Source organism: Euprymna scolopes, chromosome 3, assembly GCF_053919585.1.
Source record: "Euprymna scolopes isolate OS-2025 chromosome 3, ASM5391958v1, whole genome shotgun sequence".
NCBI classification, from domain to species: Eukaryota; Metazoa; Mollusca; class Cephalopoda; order Sepiida; family Sepiolidae; genus Euprymna; species Euprymna scolopes.
The window spans coordinates 69,194,065-69,213,944 of NC_136484.1; the positions used below are offsets into that span (position 1 = coordinate 69,194,065).

Below are 19,880 nucleotides of genomic sequence, written 5' to 3' on the forward strand. Positions count from 1 at the left end.
GCACTGACCGAACGGGTCACGGGTAGTATATATATATATATATATATATATATATATATATATATATATATATATATATATATATATATATATATATATATTGTGTTAATGTTACTTATCGCGTTGGGTAGAATAACTATTCCATAATCCATAATGGTCAGTTCATTTGTTAAGGAGTAAATACTATTTAAAAACATATATACATTTATATGCTGATAAAATGTATGTATTTATGAACATAAACAAGACCTAAAATACAATAAAATTACTAACACACTAGTCATGCACAGGGACACTTTTATCCACAATTTGCACTTTAGCAAATACATTAATTACACTTGCACTTTAGCAAATACATTAATTACTTATATCGCAAGTGCATTACAAGTGTTGTTATTCTTTCTCTAATTACAATCAAATGTAAAACTTAAACTCTGATCTTTCCTTACAAAACCTTTCGTAAAAATCGTTCAATATACTTAGCTATTGTTTAAAAATCCGATCCCTGTAAAAGGGCCACTTATTTTTTTGGTGCATTTCATCAATCTTTAAATTAATTTTTTTTCTTTTTTAATTTTCGCATTTTCTTCTTTTTACATCTTTGTTGACAGGGCAAATACAACAAAAACACGTTATGCGTCTTCTTTTTCCTTTGTTTGCCGTTAACCAATAAATTAAAAATCATTCACTTTTTGAACGAAACTGAGAAAACTCTTGTTTTTAAGGGTTCCTGCATGTGTTTAAGTTTTTTCTGCAGATTCCTTACACACACACACACACACACACACACACACACACACACACACACACACACACGCACGCACGCACGCACATGCGCGCGCACACACACACACACACACACACACACATATATATATATGTATATATATATATGTATATATATATATAACCATATATAAACTCTGTAGAGGATATCAAGTAAAGCTCTGGTATGAATTATTGATAGGAGTAAATGCCACCGCTCAATGTTTACTCGAGACTTATGTGAATTAAAGGATAGCAACACAATTTTCACAAAAACTTGGAAGTAGTGTGGGTGTTGCTTTGAAGATAACACAGTTATCACACATATCTATATTTCTTTGAGTTTTTATTTATTCCCCTCCCAGTAGGAGAAAATTACACTAGTTCAGTATAGTCGAGTTTAGAATGCCAGTATACTAGAGGAAAAGCACTCTGCTAAAAATTTCCTGGACAGACCTGTCGGAATTGCCATGAAGGGTACTTCATCAGATTAGCAAAAATAAACTAATAACTAATAAAAGGGCAAGAAAGTAAAGCCTGGGAATGTGGACCTCCTAGAATGGCACAGGGTCATGTTTCATACCGAAAGAGAACAAGCCATCCTAAAACATGGCCGATCGAATTTTGGGATAAATTAATACCAAATGGTTATTTACTATGAGTTTAGTCAATATAAATTAGGGATGTATTCTCATGTCATGTTATAAGTGCATTCTGCACGAAAGTCATACGGTAGGCAAATACGATAAATGGGCACAGCAGACACAATATAATTGGAAATATCAGCCATTAAATCGCACAATCTATTTACAAAAAGTACTAAAATTATCTATTGAACTTGCACCTTCCAATAAATATCGTCAATATCGATAAAAACAAAATGGTGGCGTGAGTAGAAGGGCGTATTCATATTGTATTGCAAGACGATCCGGGCTATTAATTACAAACTTTCCTCTCAATTACATCGCTTCAGCAGTTTTTATAAGTCGTTGGTTACTGTCATAAAGAATGAGGTTATAGCATATAAATTATATGCTAATTCGTTTGAGTAGAGGCGAATTCAGTTGTTATATAAAAATTTCGTTCTTATATCTTCTTTGAAACTGATTAAAACTTTTGTTCTCTCCGAGACATTTTCAGTCATTTCTCATTTTCTATCCCATATTTTCTTGTGGTATAAATATGAATGTACATCACGTTTAGATTATTCAAACATTTAATCATATATATATATATATATATATATATATATATATATATATATATATATTTATATATATATATATATATGTGTGTGTGTGTGTGTGTGTGTGTGTGTGTGTGTGAGTGTGTGTGTGTGTGTCTGTGTGTTCAACACACTCACAAAAGGGATGCGCTACACCCAAGCAAAACAAAAAAGATACGAAAAAAAAAAATCAGTTGCAACTTGTTTGAGAAAAACTCAGCCATTTGGCTGATAAAAAACATGAATTATGAATTTGATTTGTTCGTTAGCTACGATAAATATCATTTACAACAAATTATGTGCACTCAACCTGATTACTATACTCATATAGTGGATGTTTCTGCCTAGTTTAAATGTTATAAATATGTTTTTTATTCTTTACTACTTTACCCTACTTACTTTTTGAGACACTTCGAATTTTACACTGACAACTCTGTTTGAGCCGCTGTTTTAATTCGATTCTGTTATTTTAATTGGGGTTGTTTTTATTGTTATATTGTCTAAATAATTTTTTCAAATTAATTGCAAAATAAAGAGCATTTATAAAGATATTCACATTGTTTATAACTGTTTTTTTAGTTTAATTTGTTTTCAGAGGATCGAATCTAAGCAGAACAGACAGTGGTATGTATTAAATCAACGCGCAAAAAATTTTCCGTGAAATACTATTTCCTTAAAAACAAAAAAAAACAAACAAACAAAATAATTGCAAGAATATACTGTTAAATATCTCAGTAAGTTGTTAAATTAATTTCACATAATTGTTACATAGAAAAGCGAAATAAGAGAGGAAATATTCCGGCAAATTTAGATTGAGAAATTGTTAATCATTTAAAAGAATATACAAAGACTTGTTTTAAATAAAATCTTAAAGGAAAAATTCAGCTATTATTTTCTTCAAATTTTTTCTGCGTCAGGATTAATGAATTCATTGATGGGACAAAGGACTTTGTTATGGTTTTTCACACAGATAAATTTCACAAGACATTTAGCTATAGAATACAGGGTTACGGGATATAATTATCGCCCTAGAAAAGACGACATGATTCCATTTCCGTTTGAGCAAAATAAGTTTTCTTTTTTGTTGCAGACCATCTATTAGTTGGCCAGTTTTGTACAAATCCCAAGAGCGATAGAAGCCTTCTATCATGTCTGAAAGTGACACAATGTTCAACGAGCGGAAATGCGCTACTCTACTACTCATGCACTCTACTTATCCAAATTATGAACACAACTATCCAACACAAACAACATATAATAATAACCCATCCAATTATTTCACATTCAACCCTTGCAATAATTCAAACAACACTTATTTTGCAAGAGGACATCACATACCCCCAAAACACACAACTTCTCAAAACAACAATCCCCACTATTTTTTAGGAATCCCTGGCGGAACAACAATTCCAGGTTAGAAAAAAAATCAGACCCAAAATTATCAACTTATCCACATACACCTTATCAAAAAACGAAACAGAAATACTAAAGCTGGGTCTCAAATTCTCTCCCACTCCTAAAAGCAACATAACGGAACTAAAAAAGGACCTTAAAGAATTCGAACGGAAATTTAGACTAATAGAAACATTATATAACGGAGATGATTCTTTAGTAAAAAACAAATCAACATATTTCCCTAGCAAACAGAACAATAAAAAAGAACTAAATACCTTCTTTGAGAATCTCTGGAACTTAAACCTTCAAAAAAAGGCAAAACCACATGCAAACTCACATATAAGCAAAACCAAGAACTCGAAAAGATCCGTAATAATAACGACATAATTATAAAAGAAGCAGACAAAGGCAGAACCCTAGTAATCCTGGACCAAACTTATTATGAAACAAAAATTATAGAATTACTAGATGGCAAACACTACTATAAACCCATTAGTACCAACATAGACAACATTACCATTTAAAAATCACAAAACTTTGTAAACACACAACAAAATATTTAAAAAGAAAGAAAAATACTTCCTCACGAATTTCATTACAAAGACAAATAACTTCTACGGACTACCCAAAATACACAAATCCGACGAAATAAAACATGCCATCGATACACAAAACTCACATATATTAGCGCCTAGTTACTTCACATTTAGACCCATTGGAGCAGGACCAGCCTGTCCGACAAGCAGACTTAGCAACTTAATAGAATCCTATTACAACCCTCACCAAATCAAGAACTACATAAAGAATGGCATTCACTGTCTTACTACCTTACGATATACAGTAGAAAACGGGACACTATTGATTACATTTGACGTTAGCAGATTATATAGCAACATACTCCATGAATTAGGAAGAGAAGCAATAATATTCTGGATCAACGAACGCACACAAACACTACACCTTAGATTCACAAAAAACAATTAATCATCGATAGTATAGACATAATCCTAAACAATAATTCATTTAAATTCAACAATCGCAACTACATTCAAATACTAGGTACAGCAATGAGAACAAAAATGCCACCAACATACACAACCCTTACACTAGCATACCTAGAAGAAACTTTATATGAAAAGATAGAGCAAACATTTAGTCACAACACTAATTTTTTTTTATAGAATCCTGGAAAAGATACCGTGATGACTGCTTCATCCTGAGGAAACCCGCAAGGGGGAAATCAATGACTTACACACCATACTCCAAAACCTTCTACCCCAAAATTAAATTCACCTTAGAAAAAAGCTCTACAGAACTACCTTTCCTTAACATACTAATAAAAATTAAAGACAATAACATTATCACAGACATCTACCGCAAACCTACTGACACCCAACAATACCTACACTTTAAAAGTCACCACTCCAAAAGCTGCAAAAAAGCCATTCTCTACACCCTAGCACGTAGAATATGTATCATAGTCACAGATAAAAACAATCCGACCCAAGGAACTACGAATGAATCTAAGAAAAAGAAAATACCCACCACAACTTATAGACAAAGGGATCCAACTAGCGATAAATATACCAATAGAAGGTTTGAGAACCCCTAAAAATGAAACAAAGAACAAATCTTAACGTACTTCTCCACACACAACACAAGAAAAACCCAGAACTTTTCACAGAGATGACGACAAACCTCGTCGTACTTAACCAAAACAGCAAACTGAACAACTTCCTTAAAACAACAAGAATAATAAAAAACAAACGCCAACCCAAAAACCTAAAACGAATTCTGACGTCACCCAAAGCTCAATCAAGACACAACAAAAGGAGTCACAAAATGCAACAAAAAACGATGTGGAGTCTGCAACATAATATTAGAGGGAAACATATATACATTCATGAACCCCATACAAACATTCCAAATTAAAAAAAGACCTAGACTGCACCTACAATGTGGTCTATGTAATAATATGTGCAGCATGCCATAAATCCTATATAGCCGCCAATAAAAACCTTATTAATAGAGTAGCCTTACATCGATCCAACATCAAAATCATAGAAAATAGACACCTGCATGTGTCACAGTACGTACACACATGCAGTGGAGGAAAATTCGAGATAGTGCTCATTTTCCAAACTGACAAACACTTCTACTTACTAACACAAGAAAAAAACTTCATAATGAAGTTCAACCCCGTCTTAAACACATCGCAATAACAATACACATAAATAGGCAAAACACAAAATGCACTTAGCACACGCATGCTTATGCAAATGTAAATCCTTACACACGAATCAAAACAAGCAAAATAAAGTATGCGAACACATTCACGGGCATGCGCACCCATATCCAATATAATACTATTTCCCTAAACTAAACAATTAGAAATAAAACAAACTACTCTGCCCACATTTAATAAAATCTTTCTAGACGAAGACAACTTCAACAAATATGGGTGTAGTGTGTGAGTGCGTATGTGCGTGTGTGTGCGTAATTGTGTGGGTGGTGGGTAAGTGCGTGTGTGTATGTATATGTGGGAGTGTGTATGTATGTGTACTCCTGCATTTATATTTTTGTATATATGTGTATATATATATATGTGTGTGTGTGTGTGTGCATATATGCATGCATGCGTATGTGTGTATATGTGTATCTATATGTGTATATATGCATATATATGTGTGTGTATATGTGTGTATGTATATGTGTATGTGTGTATATGTGTATATATCATCTAATTTCCATTTTGTTTGTGTGTGTGCGTGTGTTTGCGTTTGGGTGACTGAATACATGTATGTATGTATGTATGTTTAGATATGTAATCGACCTTATACCTATTTAGATATCCTGCCTCTTTCTCCATCTTACACGCATAGGCATGGACGCACACACGCGGGCACACATACGCACACACACAAACACACAGATGTGAAAGAAAATCATAGATCTTGACCCACAGGTATTCACGCACGCACAACACACAACACACAACCCTCGCCTTAACACGCAAGCACACACTGACACACACATATACACACATCAAAAAAGAAAGAAAATCATAAAAACCTATAAAAACATGTTCCAAATAAACTTACAACCCCCTCCACCTACTAAATGAAATTAACTCTAACTGATTGAACTTTTGACCAGTTCACCGACTATTGGTGACAAAGAGTCTGAAATTGCAATATCTCTCAAAAACACAATGTTTTGCAAAAAGACATTACCTTAAAAAACTTTATATAGAAATATCTGAAGAGAGCGGAACAAGGCTTGAAACGCGTTATAAAATATTTTAAAATGTTAAAAAATGATAAAAGTCTGAAAAACCTACAATTGTTGATGACTACACTCTTTTAAATATATATATATATACATATATATATATATATATATATATATATATATATATATATATATATAATTATTGCAATCATTTACTTTAATATATACTCACACGATGTCCAGCATGTTAAATATACCTTTTGCTGTAAAAATCTAATGGATAAACATCCTAAGAAGTTGGTGGGAACTGGATATGTTTATAGAAATATAAATCATAAAATTGCCAACTCATCAATGAAACAGCTGTAATGGAAAAATCCAGGAAATAAACGAAGGTTATAAAAAGAAAACGCGAGTCTGAATTTTCAACAAATTTTGCTCTTTCTCTCTCTCTCTCTCTCTCTCTCTCTCTCTCTGTATGTATATATATTATTTTTGTTTACAAACAAACAGTTACGAATTCTAATATATATAAAAATATGCGCATTTTATACATCTGCATATTGCTTATTTTTCCATGCAAACGCACACAGAAACACAAAGACATACACACACACACACACACACACACACACACACACACACACACACACACACACACACACACATATATATATATATATATATATATATATATTAGATTACATTATAGATATATTTTACAGAACAGTAGAACCCCTGGGATCTGGTGGCCCTAGGCTAGTGTTTTTCAGGTTATTATGTGAAATACTATTGTTAAATAATATTGCTAAATGGTGATTAATTATTATCGATCTATTGTTATATAATAAAAGGGCCGCCCCTTTTCATGTAAGTAAAAGAATAGGGAATTAGTTAAATGTAAATATGAAATAGGATAGTCAGGGATTCAAATTTGCGAAGCTAGATTTGGAATTGAAAATTCCAATAATAAGTTAAAATAAATACAGAATGTTATTGAAATAAGAAAATGCAATTGTTTAGCTTACGTATTTGTATATGGAAAAAGAATGTAATAATGAAATTTGTTTCTGTTTAGGAATTTAATCGTCAATTGAAATTGTAAACATATTTTGTAAAAATGTTATTTGAAAAATAGGTTACTGAACTCGAGGTTATTTTAAGTTTGGCAACGTGACGCATGTTAGCCAACGTGCTTTATGAGCACATGTTTAATCATGCGATGACGTGACGAGTTCTCAATATATGTATATTTTTGATGCAATCGGGGAGTCTGGGAGAAGAGTCGGAGAGAAGCATAGAGGTTCAGACCGATTCACCGTTAGAATCAAGACACCCTCTAGAAGTGAGAGGGGTTTAGAAATAACCATGTAAAGAAACTTTGAATTCCTCAAGCGAAATCTTGGACCGGTCATGAAATAAAGGACGTCATCATCTTTGTGTATCTGCGTCTTCATGTGATTCAACAGAAAAGGTATTGTCCATTTATGTTATGAGAACCTTGTGAAAATCATCATCTCAAATATAGGTAAGAAATATATGTATCAATATTTATAGAAACACTCCCGTTTATACAGACCTGTCTCTCTATATATACCTGTTTATGTCTCCAATATGCTATCTCTTACAACCTGAACATCTTAAGACATATGAGCAGTCAACATATAAACACTCCTAAGACTCTTATCTCTCAGTAAGACAACCTCTAAATATCACACTAAGTCTCTATTACTCTAAGACTTTCAAATACTAACATGAACAACAATACAAGAATATATACGCCATCTTAATAATACCACCAGTACGTAACACTATCTCTCTATCTATTTATATATCTATTCAATTGTATTCTTAAAATAGTTTACATTGGGAGTAATTTATTGTTTATAGAATAAAGTGTAGCAATGGTGTTTAGCTTAAAATGTTTATATATAGATTAAATATAAACAAATTCGCCGGGGCTTACTGGCCTTTGGGCTGAGATCAAAATGTAGTATCTGTTCTTCAGATACTGCACTTTAATTTCTTGTTCTTTGTCAGTCGAGAAGAAGCCTTCATGACTGAGGCAATTTTTATTTTTTGTTCCTTTTCTCTACGTTAAAAAACAACCCTGGTGTCTAACTCTGTCCCGTGAGGAGGCATTGTAAACAGGAACGTTGGGCAGGCAGATGTGGAAAGGTCACGTTGAGGAGACGCGTCTTTTAATCGGTTACGTCATCGGAACTGAGGTCAAGGGGTTAGGAGTTTTAGTCAGCTGGAAAGTTTTGAGTCGAGAGTTGTAGTTTAGTCACGCAAGTGAATAGACGAACTTCAAGCCAAGAATCGAGGCTGTGTAGAACAAACATGTAGACAAGAAATGTAGAGTCTGTGAAGACAACTGAAATAAATTTATATTTAAAAAATTTAAAGTGTTGTTCTGTAGTTTCACAAAAGAAGGAAGAATAGATGTCCCAATTGGATGGTGTTGGTCATTTTATGTTTCATCACGGAGCTCAGCATGTGAAGATAGAAGAACTTTTGAAGAACTCTCGAAGAAAGAAAGGTATGAAGCATATATTATTCCTCTTATAAAAATGATACAAAATATTAACTGTAACAACTCTCTGATACAATATGACTCGGTTTATACGTCGATATCTTCTGGCTAAGCAACATGCATACAATTTATACGTTTATAACGAGTGTTATAACAACGATATCTCCGCACCTCTCAATACAATATAACTGTTTTGAATATTTATCGCGCACTATATATAACATATGACACGTTTCCCACCTGATTATATAACACTATGTTTTCCAGCCCTTGATTACGATATTTGCCCCAACATACAATGTTATTTATAGTCTTATTTAATTATATATGTGTTTTTTATTCTTTACTGTATTTTGTTAATAATTTTTAATGCCAAATTCTTAGATTCTACTGTATGTATATTTTAGAACGTAAATAAAAATAAAAGTTGGGACCAAAAAACATACTATATAAATATAGATGGAAATATCAATGGGCACAAAAATTGATATACGCACATAAACTTATGAATCTATCTATCTATCTATCTATCTATCTATTTTTCTCCTCTCTCTCTCTCTCTCTCTCTCTCTATATATATATATATATGTATATATGTGTGTGTATGTGTGTGGATGTTTGTGTGTGTGTGCAAATTGTATATCCACACTTGAAAATAAACACAGAACTACAAATAGGAGTTGTTTATCAATTCGTTTTCTTTATTTGTAAGTCTGAATATAAGCATTCCCAAACAGTAGTGATAGTAAGCTGACTAACAGTTGGTTGACTTTAGTGGTAAAACTTCTTCATATACCCGTCTATTGTTACGATGTTACTCTTTTCTCTCTCATCATTGTTTACTTGAATAAGGCCGCTAGAAAATCCATTTACTCACATTTTAGTTGCACCTGCAAATATGATTTCAATTTTTACTTCCTGTCAAACCATGCATCTTGATATTACACAATCTCCTCTATCCTATGGCCATGTATTCTTCGACTTTTCCTTGAATATATATTACACAGATATGTCTATGCATTAACATATTAATATAATAGATATATGAGTTGGTGTGTTTCCGCATTCATATCTCCTATATTACTATATATATGAATGTTGAAATTCTTCTCTGGACCAAAGTATCGTAGTTTGCAACATCAGATGCCACATACAAATTCAATACAGCAAGGCTAATAACCACTATCTTATAGTGCTTTCGAACATCATTTTATACACATTATGTCGTAATACTAAAATGCTACATTGCATCCGACGAGCGAAACTATCACAATCGCAACATCTTCAAAGGTAGAACCCTTTTTTCTCTCTAAATATTTAGTCCTACCACCGCTTCCAATTGTCACCGGATACAATTCTACATGTTCCACAGATATTGTGCTTACGCCGCTCGGAAGTGGCTCATATATACATCGATAACATAATATTTCCTATTTCTGATTCATAAAAAATAACGTATCCCTCTCCAAATTCCGTCTATTCTGATTGGCTGAGCTCTAAAAATCCTCGTATTCCAAAATCCAGTTTCACGCTTCATAAACGAACGCTAAGTAAGATTACAATATGACATCGCTAACAGACATATTAACAACAACGAAATCTTCTTCAATACATCAACAAAACTGGGTTCTTATACCATTAAAGACACCGTGTACATTGGTGATGTTTAAAAAGGACGCATTAATTTTGTATTTAAATATTGGACATTTTTTCTTCCAAGTATTTACGGCTTTTACATTCAGATTTTTCCTTATAACATAAAACAACGCCGCCGTTGCCGAATACGGCGACGAATACGACGCTATCGTCAAAACATCCACAGAACTGAATTTATTTACTATAAAACACACTACGTCTCCACTAGTGATGCTTCAAAATTACGCATAATGTATTTATACATTGAACAGTTTAGCTCCCAAATATTTGTGACCTTCAGATTAAGATTTTTCCTAAAAACTAAAACACTGACGTCTTCGTCGACGAGAACAACGATGACAAAGTTGCGTTTTTTTATTCTACCGAAGGATAAATAATGAAATTTATTGAACAAACTTAAACGAAAATATTTTTTGCTAACTAAATTAAAGAGGTTAGCTCCCAATTAGTTGCGTGTGTGTGTTTTTTTTAATTATGCCGAAAGATAAATACGGAAATTTTTTGAACAAAATAAACCTACCTTATTTTTGCCAACAATTGTATTGAAGCTTCATATTTCCTTTAATCAAATTCTGTAATATTTTTTTCAGAACAAATCTTTCGAAACTATACTCGATTATTTGCTAATTTTTGAAAACGACTTATTACTTATGTATTTGAATATTAGACATTTTAGTCTCCACATATTTGCGGTTTTTACATTCACATTTTTAGTCGCGTGCAAGCGACTCTATAAGTCAGTCGGTCGGTCGGTCGGTCAGTCGGTCGGTCGGTCTGTCTGCCAGTAACACTTTTGTGCTTGACCTTTTTGATTAAGATCAAAGGTCTGTTATTAATAGATGCTGTTCTGAGCTTTTTAAGATTTTCTTGACGTTTTGGCCAAGATAAAAGTGTATTATCTGTTCCGGCAGATACTGCAAGCAAAGACCATATGTGGGGGAAACCCCACATATAAAACCTTGGTCAATGTAGGCGCAACTCTTCATACCAATTGTTACTATCCAGCTCCCCTATTCCCAGGGAGTTGGTGTCCATTTCCCCTTCACTCCTCACATTAAAACTCGGCCTTATGCCTAATTTGCTCGGTGGGGGATCAAATAAATACCAACCCCACATATACGACCTTGGTCAATGTAGGGCGACCCTTCATACCAATTGTCACTATCCAGCCCCCCTACTCCCCGGGGAGTTGGTCCTCATTTCCCCTTCACTCCTAACATTAAAAATCGGCCTTGTGCCTAATTTGCTCGGTTGGGGAGCAAATAAATACCTTTTTCTTGGCCTTTTGGCCAAGATAAATGTGTACTATCTGTTCTTACTACATGCTGTACTTATGTTTGTAACTTTGTGATACAAAGTTGCGGATCACTTTTCTGTATTAATTTAATGTAAAATGATCACCCACTTTACAACCAGAGTGTCAAAGACATTCAAGTCATTCTTAAGGTCATTCAATTCATCCTTAATTTCATTAAAGTCATTCTAAGTCATTTACTTTTTATTTATTTAAGTCATTTCAGCCCATTTTTCGGCCATTTTAGTTTATCTTTAAGAATTTCATGTCAATCCTACATTCACGCATTCATTCATTACACGAGAGCAGCGACTAATGGCTATCGGCCTTGTTCCTAATAACGTAAAATAAAACAACTCCGTCATCTTTGGCGACGATGACGCCTTCGTCAAAACATAAACAAAACTTTTTTCTAAGCATAAAACACCCTGCGTGTCCACTAGTGATGTTTACAAAGTACAAATTACATATGTATTTATAGATTGAGGAATTTAGCTCCCAAATATTTCTGATTCTTATATTAAATTTTCCCCTAAAAGCTTTGAATAAGCAACCACTGACATCTTCGACAACGACGACAACTATGGCAATGATGATAACGTTGTTTTATTTTCTACCGAAAAATAAATACAGAATTTATTAAACTAACTAAAAAAACATTATTTTTTGCCAAATAAATTGAAGAGGTTAGGTCTCAAATATTTGCGTTTTTTATTTAATTATGCCAAAAGATAAATACGGAAAAATATTAAACAAAATAAACAAACTTATTTTTTGCCAACAATTCTATTTACTCTATATATTTCCTTTAATATTATTCTGTAATATGTTTTTCGGGACAAATCATTAGAAAATATACTCGATTATTTGGAAGCGAAGCGCTTCAATATATAAATATATATAAAATACGGCAGTACTTCGCCATGGTACATTCATTTTTGGTCATGGGCACAAGTGCCCACTGTTATACTGTTCCGTCAGTGGTTTCCATTAACAACCGTAACTTGTTTTTTCTTTTTTTTACAGGTAGGGTGGGAGGGATACTTACCCCGTGCAACGCCAATGAAATATGCGAGTACAAATATAAAAAGAAAGAAAACGTGGAAATTAAAAAAAAGAACAGAAAAAGGAATACATCGACTGACCAGTGAGTACATTTCCGTGTCTTCGTAGATTGTAGCCACTGTGTCCCAGTTGAAGTGTTTGATGAAGAGCATACGCGCTGCGTTATATGAAGAATCGGCCGGAGCAAGACTAACGAACGTCTTGTAGACTTCTCTTTTGCTTAGAGCCGGCGAGATGGAGGCGTAGGAAAACTGGAAAATACAAAACGTTATGGATTGAATGGATAAACACAACACATAAACGCAGGCGCATATATATATATATATATATATATATATATATATATATATATATATATGTACACAAATATATATATATATATATATATATATATATATATACAAACATTATTAGCTACATATATGTACATCAATTATTATTTTTTTAATTAAAAGTATGTACATGGAAATTGTTTTGTATCAGTAAGAGCAATTAATCGGGTTCATCAGCATTACGATAACGTACAACCTTTTTAAAACGCTATTTGTATAGTGTTTTACGCGGGAGTAAACCAGTGGCAGATTTGAATAAATCCAATGTCCCCTCAATATATTAACTAGCCTGGGTGCCTGGCGTTGCCCGGGTATTTGTAGAAGTGTGTTTAGCCAAAAAAAGTAGAAGTAGGCAGGCAGGCTCTTACCCGGGACGCGAAGGCGGAAAAGAAAGTGAAAGAAAATCTGGCGTCTCACTCCTATTCCATGACGCGACCGGAAGTCTAAAGCGTTCAAATTAAAAGTAGTCAATCAAAAGGATGACAGAAATGGCGTTGCTTTGAAACATTCCACGAGGGTCGTTTTTAATGTGGGGGGGGAGAACCAGCTCCCTCAAAAAAGGGGTCTCTCTGGCAATATTCAAATAAATAGCAATTGTCTCATTATGACGGATTTCCCCTACATTGACCAAGGACCAATTACATAGCAGATACTACCCGGTCCAAAGGCCAGGCGCCAGGTGTTTTATTTATTGGCTTGCTCACGAAAGCAAATTAGACACAAGGCCGTTTTTAATGTGGGGGGGAAAACCAGCTCATCCCCAAAAGGGAGCACTCTAGCAGTATCCAAATAAATAGTAATTGTCTCAGTATGAATCGTTTCCTCTACATTTATCAAGGACCAATTAACTTAAGTGAAGTATCAATCCCGGTCCTTGCGTTCGAATAGTTTCGCTTCATTCATACGAAAAAGACAAACAAAGAATGGAGACGACGGCACGGTGGGTATTTGTTTTTCAAAAATGAATTTCCTAATTGAAATAACTTGTTTTAATAATTATTTCATTTTTATATTTTGTATGATAATATTCGGTCGATTTTTAGTTCTATCCTTTTTTCCGTTAGGTGTTAATGCGTAAGAATCAACGTAAATGAAAAAAACAATTTTTATTTAACTGATTTTGTTTGCTTTTTAATGCAAGACCCATTTTTTAAAATTCTGGTGTTGGGAGATAACACCCGGTTCTATACTATCACATCTGTTTACATTTTACATCTGGTAAGTATAAAGAGAATTATCACGATCTATAAACGACATAGTTATATTTGAAATATAGAAGAAAACAACGTAGTTTACTTATTTTTTAGAAATGCAACAAAAATTCAAGTTTTGTTATACATTTTAATTATTCTTTCTTGTTTACTTGTTTCACAATATTAATGCAGGGTTTATGACAAGATCAGTTTTTATATGAGGGGAAATTAGCTCCCTTAAAATGTCAGAATTTGGATCGATACAGAATTAAAAATTACACAGAACACATACTACACTTTGATTCACTCTACAATCATAAAATATTCGTTAATTGTTTAGAAGTTATGAAAAACAAAACAATATCTTTAAGATGTGTCGACGCGTTTAATTATAAAAAATATTGCCTCAATCTTTTTAGAACGAACTGGCAGACCGACAGCGCTTATTAGAAACCTTCACGGACGTATCTGAAAACGTATGCTCTAAAATAAAATAATTATAACGAAAATAATCAATATTCGTAATCGATATTTATATTGAGAACATTATATTATAGATCTATTGAGGGTTTCATTGCAGTTTACTCATATTATTTATTCACGGACGTTCATGATTCACAGGGGAAATGTCAGCGATCTATTGTTTGCCTATTTTGCAATTGCAATCACACTTAAAAGGCATTTGGCATTTTTGAGCCATTTTACATATACTTAGAAGCATTTGTCTTTTCTCTGCTGTACAGACAGAAATAGGAAAACTGCAAAATATTTGTTAATCTTGAAAGAAAAGAAAAAAAAGGACCGCCAATTTATATGAAAGCAAATTATTTTTATATATCGACAATAACGGCAGTTCACGTCTACTTCATTGCAAAGTAGGCAACAGTAAAATATTATACAGATATACAGCCTCATCAGAGATGACGTAAAATAAAGAATTCGCACTATGTTCATATAGCATAATACATTTAACTCATTAATTGTATTTTTCATATATACTTTAGTATTGCTGATGACCTAAAAAAACATAAAAAGACGTTTTATTTTGAGTGGAGGATTCTTTCTAAAACATATCAAGTGGCGACATTGTATAACTTGATTTTTTGGCTTCATCTTATCAGTTAAAACAGTTTCGTGCGATGACTAGAAAACGCACACCACACACACATCAATAACATAACAAATCAACTGTCAGAGTCGTTACAGAGACAGGACAGGACCGTTGATTAAGCATGGATACAGTTTTTAATAATGCCTTAAAAGAATAATAACAAAACAATTCGGGGGACTTTCCGGAGTGGGGGGGCTTATTTCTAGAAACGTAAATTATACATATCCAAACATTACATTTACTTGTAGAGTTGAACTTGCATTAAGTGGGATATGACGGTGTGGAACATAAAACACTTCCGTCGTTCGGACTCAACATGGAACTTCATTCAAATGTTAATGTTAAGTTCTGAAATATTATGTTGAACAAAGATGGCGGCGTAGTTCAGATCAGTAACCAAGATGGCGGCGTAGTTCAGATCAGTAACCAAGATGGCGGCCAAGAATTAAATGCGGTCCGTGACGTAGCAAATGGCGAACTGATTGAATCCAAAATTCGATGGTTTTTATAATAATTTTGCGACGTTTTGATTGGTTGTTTAGCACAGCCGTTGGTTATAAAAATGATTGGCGAATCTATTCGTCTCATACCCCCCCATCACAAGTCAAAAACATTTTACAGTTAACATAAAGCCTTTCCTATATATATATATATATATATATATATATATATATATATATATATATAAATATGTTTATATATTCATGTAATGCTATGAGGTAAGATGACAGATTGTGTACATATTTTCATTACTTACTTCAAGATTGATCAATATGTGCTTACAAAGTAGAAGTTCAATAGAAAACCTCTATGGCATTTTTCTGCGGGAATGAACCTGTTTCTTAATTAATATTTAATACTAATGTTGCACACACACACACACACACCTAATATGTGTGTGATTGTGTTATTTCTGTGTGGCTATGTTTGCGCGTGTGTTTCTGCTTTATTAACATAGCATAAATTAAGAATCGATCGAATAACATCCGAATTTTACGTAACAAACACTGTTGGTTTAAAACTATATGCAAATTCATGTGTTAGAATGTTTGTCGGTGAAAAACATGGAAAAAACAATTTCGGAACTTTATTTTCTTCATACATGACCATACATTCACACAGTGTATTTTTACCTTGCGGATGCTCAATTACTTGACACCTGGGTATCATCCAATGAATTCTTAATGATCTATTATGTAAATAAATTAGATATTCTTCTCTTGTTTTACAATCGCGCAATGAATTGTTTTCTGATACATGCAGAGTTTATTAAAGTATTTCCCAAAGGCATCTGCAAGACTGGATTAGTATACTGCGGCATTTTCCATTCTCCAAACTGATCGACCGGGAAGCTTTGGCGTTCTATTCGTCGAAGCATACGTTTGTTGATAGTGGACAAAATTACAAGTACGCGTAAAGAATAGGGATACTTTTGCTCGAGACTTATTATGTTGGATCTGTCGTGTTCTGTGTATTTCCACATATATTAACAAGCTTAACTCTGGAAGGATATAGGTTTTCACCATGTACAGAGTGTCATTCATTATGAAGTACCTATACATTGTGCATAATATATTGCAGGGAAATAACATGAGTGCGCCACACATATTGGCAGAAAAGCTGTAATGTGTGACGATAGCTGTATTAATACGTTTCTTTATAAATGTTTATCATGGAGACACACACTAATAGCGATATCACTCCAACTTCACAGTCCTGGATATGACCTTAAACTATATCCAATGGTGAGGTCATTTGTTGCGGGTTTTGGGGAGTGTGGAGCCACCCTTTAATTGTCATAGCTTCTCGGTCCACTCTGATCCGGAGTGGTAGTACCTGTTAGGGTCTCAACTATGGGTTAAATAGAAACCGACTTAAAAAAAAAATATATATATTCTATTAATTTTTTTTTCTTTAAAACCACTGGATTCGACATTAAATGACTTGAAAAGGGTTGATATGCCGTAAAATAAAAACAATCAAACCAAACCAACTCCATTGTTGACTAATCCCTTATAAACCATTTAACTTCAAGATTTAGATTGATAAAGAGCATCAATTTTACGGATTCCATTTTCTGTTTACTATTAGAGTCATATAAACTTTTTCTTCCGAAACAATAACTGCAACAATATAAACAAGCAGTAAATGCTTTATTTTATAGATCCGTGTACAGAAGCAAATGTATTAGAGTCGGTTATTTTGAAGAAGCAACAAATGGTATTCATAAGATGGATACATGTCATATGCATGCACAACGATAAAAATGATACCGCATAGCATATTTAAGTTCCAACTAACAGATAGACAGAACTTTTTACACAAGTGCATGTACACATCTAAACGTGTTTTTGCTTTTTGTTTTTACATATTTAGCGATCTAATTGAAAGCATGTGCAAAGTTTCATGATTGGTATGAAACAAAGATGCATTCTATTGACGGCAGGCATGCAATAGCAGATATATTTAGAAAAAAAGGAGACTATCCAAAATGTCGTCTGGTCAAAAGGTAATAAATAGGTCAAAAGCAATAATAATATATTCTTAAATAACATATTTTCTGCTATTATTGTGAGCTCTTTAAACTTTCTATATACGAAATAGTCACATTAACACAGCTGTTCCCATTATCTGATAGGAACGACGCTGAGCCTTGTCAGCACTACATAAGTGACCATTTGGGAATAATAGATAATGTGCGTGCTTTCGCTAATCTCAGCATTGATTCTAGTTTTCCTGAATAACTCGTTTTTATCAAAATCAGGCACTGCCGATGCAGGTAAAGTATGTAGGAGATTGCACAAATGATTCTTAATTACAGCACAGATTTTCTTGCAGGAGATATCTATTGTTCTCTCAAGACTGAACGGAGGCCCTGTTATAGATTTTTCAAATATCCGACATGGTGAGCCCCCTAATAAGTAAGTTTTTATGTCTAGTAATAAAACTGGTTTATGATTTTAGAGCAGGTAACTGTGTGATCTCTCGCAGATGATGCCAATATCCATATGCATTACAGCAAGCTTAGCAAGTGTGTCAGTTAGATCTCAGATTCTCAGAGACAAATTGGTCTTTTGGCCGAACACAAATAGACTGCTTGTGTTCGGTTATGAGGTATGTTTTATCTTTATCTGCAAGCATGTCTCTCCGTAGAAAACAAACAACGGTTTTACATTAAAAATAATACAACGTTAATCGGTTTAAATCAGATTTGTGGTTTTGTTTGGAAAATCCCTTTGATACGGTAGTGATAGAGAAAACATGATTAACACAGCGCCCGGCATCGGAAGTAGGCATTGAATTACAACGAGCACAACGAGCGAACCACAGTGCATTGAACGCAAAGAAACGAACATTCACGTACGAACGGATTAACTGTGTCTCGTATCCGCCAAACAACTTTATTATTATCTCTTAACCTTCCTCGTATTCAATGAATTAGTTTATACGAAAATATTTCGATTTTAAATTCAAACGTGACAGACCGACATATAGAGATATCTGTTTTTAACTTAAGCTAGACACGCCTAAGAAAATGCCATACATATGTATGTCTGACGAATATAAAAAACTTGAGATGCTAGGACGCAATAAAAGATGAAACGTAGACACCGCTAAACAAAAGATAGCATAAAGCGGAGATAATAAAATCATAAAAAATATCTGAGAAAATAGAAAAAAATACTAATTATCCCCAGAGAACGATAACCAAGAATAAATAATCATAACTTTTGGAACAGTCTCAAGAATAGTAGAATTTACAGTGGCTAAATTAGAGGGTGATAGAACATTTGAACCCGTTCCAACGAAGTCAAAGCCTGGGTTAACAAGAACATTGATAAATGTGAGGTCTTGGATTTTTCCCTCCAATAACTAACTGACATCGGCGAACACGTAAATCTATGAAAGGCAAAAGTAACACAACGCCGTATATTGTTACCACTACTACTACTACTGCTGCTACTAGAATACTACTACTACTGCTACTAGAATACTACTACTACTACTACTACTACTATTGGAATACTAATACATATAATAGTATATAAATTTGGAGCAGTTTTTTTCTGGAATGAA

The 19,880-nt window shown here is 33.5% G+C and overlaps 1 protein-coding gene and 1 non-coding gene across 2 annotated transcripts in view; one reads left to right on the forward strand and one right to left on the reverse strand.

Moving 5' to 3' along the window:
* The window catches only part of LOC145256084 (uncharacterized), a 767,766-nt gene that overhangs the window by 616,001 nt on the left and 131,885 nt on the right, over window positions 1-19,880 (reverse strand). Inside the window, exon 2 of the mRNA XM_080114670.1 lies at window positions 13,248-13,418. Coding sequence (XP_079970796.1) covers window positions 13,248-13,418 — 171 coding nt within the window. The remainder of the gene's footprint in view (window positions 1-13,247; window positions 13,419-19,880) is intronic.
* Window positions 12,077-12,269, forward strand: LOC145264554 (U2 spliceosomal RNA). Its single transcript, XR_013864629.1, has one exon. It is a non-coding gene; the product is annotated as a U2 spliceosomal RNA (small nuclear RNA).